Here is a 6,789-nt window from a genome sequence, read left to right as displayed (position 1 = left end):
CTCTCCCTCCCACTCACCCTTCCACCCCCCACTCTCATTCCCCACTCCCTACTGTCACACTCACTCCCCCACTCCTCATAGTCACTCCCCACTCTCACCTTCCTCAGTCTCATTTTCACACTCCCACTCCCCCACTCCTCCCACACTCCTTCACTCGCTCCCCGACTTGCACTCACACTCTGTTCACCACACTCACTCCTCATTCACCCACTCACACTCCCTCCTCACTCACCCCATTCACATTCTCGTGCTCACTCCCCCTTCCGCTTCCTCCACTGCTGACACTCATCCTCCTCACTCCCCCACTCATTCTCACACTCCTTGTATCCCTCGTTCCCGGCTTTCCCACTCACACTCTTCCACACCCACCTCCCTCCCCATTCCCCCACTCTCACACTCCTCCATTCACACTCCCCCCACATACACCTCCCTCACTCTCCCGCTCACTCCTGCACTCTCCTCTGTTCACTCCCACTTCCCTCCACACCCCCACCCACTCATTCCCAACTTGCTCCAGCTCCCACCTCCCAACTCCTTGCACTCCTGCTCCCCAGCTCACTCCTGCACTCACACACCCCTCCATGGACACTCCCCCACGCACACTCATTCCCCGTTGCAGCTGCATTTGCACTAGACCCTGCTCACACTTACCTTCTCACACTTTGCCACGTGCACGTTCTTGCACTCTCCATCGCACGCTCCCCACCCCACACGTGCTCACACTCATCCTCGCGCTGTACGCACCCGGCCCCCGCTCTCCTACTCGGGCGCGCTGACCTGCATTCTCCCGCTCCCTCAAACGCACGTGGTGACGGAGTGGGAAGGCGGGAGGGAAGGAGGAGGAAGAGGAAGGAGATGCATCTGCAAGGAAAAGGGAAGATGAAGGGATGAAATGGAAAGGAAGTGAAAAGGGAGGGCAAGGAAATAGGAAAAGGAAGGAGAATGAGAAAGGTAAGGAAGGGAAGAAGGAAGGAAATGGGAGGCAAGAAAAGGAAGGGAAGGAATGGAAAAGAAATGGGAGGAAGGAAAACAATTATAAGGAAAGGAGTCCAAGGGAAGGGGAGGAAAAACGAGAAGGAAGAAAAGGCAGGATAAAGGAAGGGAGAGGAAATGCAGGAAAAGAAAGAGAAAATTAAGGTGGAAAGGAAGGAAAGAAGGAGATGTGAGGAAAAGGGAAGGTCAGGGAAAAGGGAAGGTAAAAGGAGACAAAAAATGGGAGAAAAATTAAGGTGGAAAGGAAGGAAAGAGGGAGACGTGAGGAAAAGGGAAGGTAAAAGGAAAAGGAGACAAAAAATGGGGGAAGGAATAAGAAAGGCAGAAAAGGAAAGAAGAGGAAAAAAGGGAGCGAAAAGAAAGAAAAGTAAAATGCAGGAAGGAAGAGGGAAGGCAGGGAAGATAAAAGTATAAGGAAGAAAAAGAAAAGGAAGGCAGGAAAGAAGTATGAAGGAAGGCTGGAGAGGGAGGAGCAGGAAGGATTAAAGAGGAAAGACAAGAAAGAAGACGAAGAGAGATGGAAAAAAGGAGAGGAAGAAAAAGAGTGCCAGTATGGAAGGATAAAAGTGAGGAAGGGAGGAGTGACAGGGAAGAAAAGGGAAAGGAAGGAAGAAAAAAGAATAGGAAGGAGAAGGAAAGGTGGGGAGGAAGGCAGGAGTAAAGAAAAGGAAAAGCATGAGAAAATAGGGAAGGGAAAAAGGCAGGAAAAAGGCAAGGGAGAAGTGAAAAAGAAAGAAGAAAAAGGAAGGAAGGAGAAATGCAGCGACAAAGGGAGGAGGGGAAGGGAAGGAAAAGCAAAAGAGGAAAGAAGGTCAGGGCCGGCGGGGGCCGGTTCCCGAGGCGTGCTGTCGCTGCAGGAGAGCAAGGGCTACGACTTCGAGTCGGAGACGGACACGGAGAGCATCGCCAAACTGGTCAAGTACATGTACGACAACCGGGACAGCGACGACATCAGCTTCACCACGCTGGTGGAGAGGGTCATCCAGCAGCTGGTAACGCGGGGCGCGGGGGGGTGCAGGGCAGAGGGACACACACCCCCAGGACACGCAGACACGCGCGAAAACCAGCGACAGGGCTCCGGGGTTGCCCGGGTGACCTGGCCCGTGCGGCCCCGTGCCTGGCTGTGTCACGGGGCGTTCTGCAGCACGCTCAGGGGATGTTTTTCCCACCTCTGATGGTCCATCTGGGACACGCGCTCGGTTTCCTTCGACATCAGTCAGCAGTCGCGCGAGAAGCGTCTAAATTCCGAGGCGCGACAGTATCTCGTCCCTGGTGCGATGGGTGGCGCAGGCTGGGATGGAGTGAAAATGAGTCCATGCTTCCAATCTTCCCTGAAACCTCCGTCTGGGAGAGCTGCTGACCTCTTGTGGGAATGCCACCGCATAGCGCTGCTTCCACGCCGAGCTGTGTGCTGGAACAGCATCCTCCAGCCCCATCACCCCTTGTCCCAGAGCTTGGGAGGTGGTTTTCCAGTGGTCCGCCTGGCAGGAGCTGTAGCAGCCACCGACCAAGAGCAGGCCTTGCGGGCAGACGGCGGAGCGTCACCCGTGCGCTCGGTGGCACCGCAGGCAGACACCCCAAAGCTTTGGCACTTCTTGGGCCAGGTCTCTGCCTTGGGAAGCCCCTCGCTGCGCCCTGAACCACGTAGGAGCGCTCATGTGGGTGGGCGAGTGCTGTGTCCGGGGGTCTGGAAGCCTCATGAGGTGGTTGAGGATGAGCTCTCGGGGCTCAGGGAAGGGACACCCTTCCCAGATGAGGTGCCTGGAGCTTCTGGTGGCTCAGGAGATGGCTGCCAAGCATCTCTGGTTCACAGAAACAGGGCTGCAGCTTCTGTGCTGGGAATCCTGAAATGGTGGCCCAGAACTCAAACAAAGGGATGAACAGTTTGTGTCTCTCGTGTTCCAGGAAGGTGCTTTCGCCCTCGTGTTCAAAAGCGTTCACTATCCCGGTCAAGCGGTCGGTACCAGGTAAGTGCTGCCCAGGGGAGGAACGTTCTTGCACCCCTGTGTCGCTGTTGTTTGTGCCCCCGAGTTAGAAGGTGATGGAGTGGGTGGTGGTCTCATCGCGCTGTATATGCTGGGTGGAGGTTGGCTGTTGTTTTTCATTTCCTTTCCCTTGTTTTTCATTTACTACAACAGAAAATTCCCAGAGATGTTTTGAAGGTTTCTTGGTGGCCACTTGCAGCACAGCTGCCCTGGAACGGGGTTTTTTGTAGACGGCGGTTGGGAGAGGTTCATCTTTCCCTTTGTGCTTGCTGCTGGGGCAGTGCTGGGACAAGCCTCCGTTGCCGTGACGTTGGGCCAGCCTGCTGTTCGGGCTCCTGCTCCGTCGGGTTGGCTTGGCCACGCAGTGCCTCGCGCAGGTTTTGAGTTCGGGTGCTGGCCGCTGTTTGTAGACAGGTACAGTGAGCAACAGCCGCTGTGTTCCTGCTCAGGTGGCCGTGGGACCGCAGAGTCGCGGCTGAACTTGAGGCAGATTCCTCCCGGCCTTGCGTTGTGTTTATTCAGAGGTTCTTCCGCTCTGCCCTGCGGCCTCCCGTGTTTGCAGCACCAACAACGAACGGGAGGAGCTCGCTCTTTTCCAGCACGGTTCAGTTGCTGTGTGGCCCTTCGGGTCAGCTGTCAAGGTGATGAGCCTTCAGGCGCCGAGGGCTGTAACTCGATGTCTTCTTGCAGGCGCGGCAGCCCCCTGCTAATCGGGGTGCGCAGCGAGCACAAGCTCTCCACCGACCACATCCCAATTCTCTACCGGACGGGTAAGTGTGAGCACCCCCTTTCCCTGTTGGAGCCACGGTCCAGTCACACTCGGACCAGTGTACAAGCGGTTGCGTGCTTTGGAGTACACACTACACCTTCAAACTTACGTCTGTAAATGAAACCATTATAAAAAGATACGTTATTGGGTTTTAGGTGGGTTTTTAACCACGTGCTTTACCACCATATGCTCGTTAGTCTGCTGAAGGATCTGCTGCCCGCCAGCAGACCTGACCTCTCGTTTCATAAGCAAAGCTTCAATGTCCAGTGCCTGAGGACAGCACAGCGTGGTGGAACGGCGTAAAATAGCTCAGTACGGTGACGCGAACGGCACAGTTGAACTTGGCTGCTTCAGGTGGTGTTTTGTGCCTGGCGTGGCGGCACTCATGGACTTGGTTGTTTTCAAGAACAAAACTGATGGTTATGGGCTGTTCACTACCACGGACCTTTCCCCCCAACCCCCCGAATTTATAGGAAGCAGAATGCTGTTACCCTGCGTGTGGCAGTCGATATTTGTGTTGTCTGTCCGTCTCTCTCACCCGTGTGTTTTACCACTGTAGACGCACAGTTGCACCCTTCAAAATGAGAAGTGGCTATGCATTATCCTGTAATTCACCCTTGGCAGAGGAGTCTGAACCGGGTCGGTTACTGGCACTGGGGTATTCTCTGGGCGCCGCGTGATCAGGATGCGCTGTCGCGCTACGCCGTGCTGCTTCCTGACCGCGGCAGCTTGCTGCGCTGCAGCTGAAGGCCCAGTCCCAGTGAGCTCTGTCTGGTGGCTGCTGGTTGACGCTGGACAATTAGCAGTGATCCTTAATGTACGTATGTAATGCTCTTTGTTTCACCCGTTATCTGAAGCTTGTTTGTGTTTTGCTTTTTTTCCATTTACACTTTCAGCTGTACAATCTATGGATCGTTCTTTGAAATATCCATAAAAATGGAGGCAGGTGCCTACCAGAGAAAATCTAATACTTGACTTTTCAGACAAATCCTCCAGTTCCTTAGGAAAGGAATCATAACGCAAATACGCGTTCTCTCTTTATTTAATGTGTGGTTATTGCTTTCTATGTAGTGAAACAAATGGGATAATCAGAATTCCTTCTTGATCCAAAACACCACGAGCAACATACAGGAAAATCCACCTGTCAGCCCACTCATCCCATCCCAAAGGTTCTGATGATGCTCAGCCTATGCACAAAGTTGATGCCTTAGTGCAGGTTGTGCTGCGCGCTCCCTGCACCTCTGATCTCAGCCGGGAGCTGTAAATTACCTTGAAAAACCCCCAGAACAACGGAGTGAAACCCTGTTAGGCTGCTAATAATCCTAATGCCGGTGTTCTCCAAAATCCCTCTGGGGTTCAGACTGTCACAGAGCTGCATCTTCCCTCCTGATCACAGTGTGAATCCGAATTGCAGCTTCTGCTGGAGCGGGAAGCTTGACCTGAGGCTGGAATGAGCTTCCCTTTACCGACTTATCAGGGTGAACTGTTGTTAATTCACATTAAGTACTTCGTTTTTTTTAAAGGCCGACCCATGTGATGAACTAAGTTCACATCTGAAGCAGGAGAGCGCTTTCCTGTCAGAGGAGAGGATCTGATTCTTGTCTACAGTAAATAAATGTGATTCCAGCCTCGGGCGCTGGCAGCTCCGTGTGAAATCCGTGTGCTTTTGCCGGAGGAGCAGCAAACCAGTTTGTTGACGGGTGAACTATGTTTGCTCTCTGCCCGGGGCTGGTTTACCTGAGCCAAACATCAGGGCAGGTTTTGTTTCTTTTTACCAAATGTGTCTGTCGGGTCAGTGTGAAGCATTAGAATAAAGCTCTGAAGCTGAGACAGTCCTTGGGGTTTTAAGAACCCAAGTCCTGCAGATTTCAGTGGCACTAAGGCTTTTCAGAAAAACAGGCCACGTGAAACGTACAGGTTAGAGCATCTGCAATCGTTGTTTCATCAGTTGTATAATGGCACCATCTGAAAACCCCTCGTCCAGGAATCGGAACTTGGCTGCTGCTGGCGTAAGCAGGAGGAGTCTGTTAAGGAGCAGCGGTGCCGTAGCACCTTTGCGGAGCGGCCATGTGCTTAGGATCGTCATGATGAGAGCGGGCTGGTATCGAAATGTCCTCAAGACATACCCCCCCTCACCCCATGCCTGGTTTTCACTATACCTGTGTTAATTCTCTGTGATGTCTCCCTTCCTTGATTTCGATGGGCAGAGGTTAAAAGTTTACTCCTGTGTCGCTTCTAAATTCTAGTAAGCGGGAGGTGGGTGCTGTGGAGCAACACCCCAGGTTATCCATCGATAAATGGGCTGTCTATGGACAAATCAGCAGATAAAGAGCTACCACAGCTGCCTCGCTGTACCACTGACTAACTCCTCAGTCCCTCCTCGGCCGGGTGCTCCCGCGGCGCCTCTGTGCACAGCAGGAGCTCCCCGTCACGACTCGGCGCAGAACGTGTAACACGGGAAAGCAGTGCGACGGAATGGAGTCAGCGCAGGGAAATCTTGTCTCTGGAGAAACCAAATTTTCATGTTTTGATCGATTATGGGCGCGTCCCTTGGAGAAGGGCCATGGACAACTTTGCTGTGGCCTTTCTCAACAGCAGGACGCTGTCTCAACAACAGAGATGTTTTCCTCATTTACTGACTTTGTAGCTGAAGTGGAGGGCTCCAGACTGTTGGCTGAGTGGAACCTTCTTATTTGTATCCACGTGAAAGCAGTGTTTTGTCTTTGCTTTTCATTTACAGAAGTATAAATCTAAACATCATGAGCTCTGCTTACCGTCCCGGGTCAGCAGTGGGCGAAAGCCTGCATCAGAGCTTAGGGAATAAGCCTAATGCCGAGTAACTTCAGTGCTGTTACTCTGCAGCGATACTCACGCTTTGCTAGGTAAGCTGGTTAATCCACCCCTGCCCGTGCACGATGCCTGGCAGGTTATTTTGTTCGAGCAGTAGGTGTTTTGGTCCTCATCAGCGTTCATAGAATCATAGAATCACAGACTGGTTTGGGTTGGAAGGGACCTTAAAGATCATCTAGTTCCAACCCCCCC

General features: G+C 52.9%; 1 protein-coding gene across 1 annotated transcript in view; it reads left to right on the top strand.

Moving 5' to 3' along the window:
* Positions 1 to 1,850: 1,850 nt before the first annotated feature.
* GFPT1 (glutamine--fructose-6-phosphate transaminase 1) overlaps positions 1,851 to 6,789 on the top strand; it is a gene marked incomplete at its 5' end in the record, with an annotated part of 16,733 nt that continues 11,794 nt past the window's right edge. The window contains 5 exon segments of the mRNA XM_010156087.1: positions 1,851 to 1,985; positions 2,899 to 2,960; positions 3,669 to 3,748; positions 4,644 to 4,667; positions 4,670 to 4,693. Coding sequence (XP_010154389.1) covers positions 1,851 to 1,985; positions 2,899 to 2,960; positions 3,669 to 3,748; positions 4,644 to 4,667; positions 4,670 to 4,693 — 325 coding nt within the window.

This window comes from Eurypyga helias, unplaced genomic scaffold (genome assembly GCF_000690775.1).
Source record: "Eurypyga helias isolate BGI_N326 unplaced genomic scaffold, ASM69077v1 scaffold3167, whole genome shotgun sequence".
NCBI classification, from domain to species: Eukaryota; Metazoa; Chordata; class Aves; order Eurypygiformes; family Eurypygidae; genus Eurypyga; species Eurypyga helias.
Note: the sequence above shows the minus strand (reverse complement) of the source record. Positions and strands in the feature narration are given on the sequence as shown.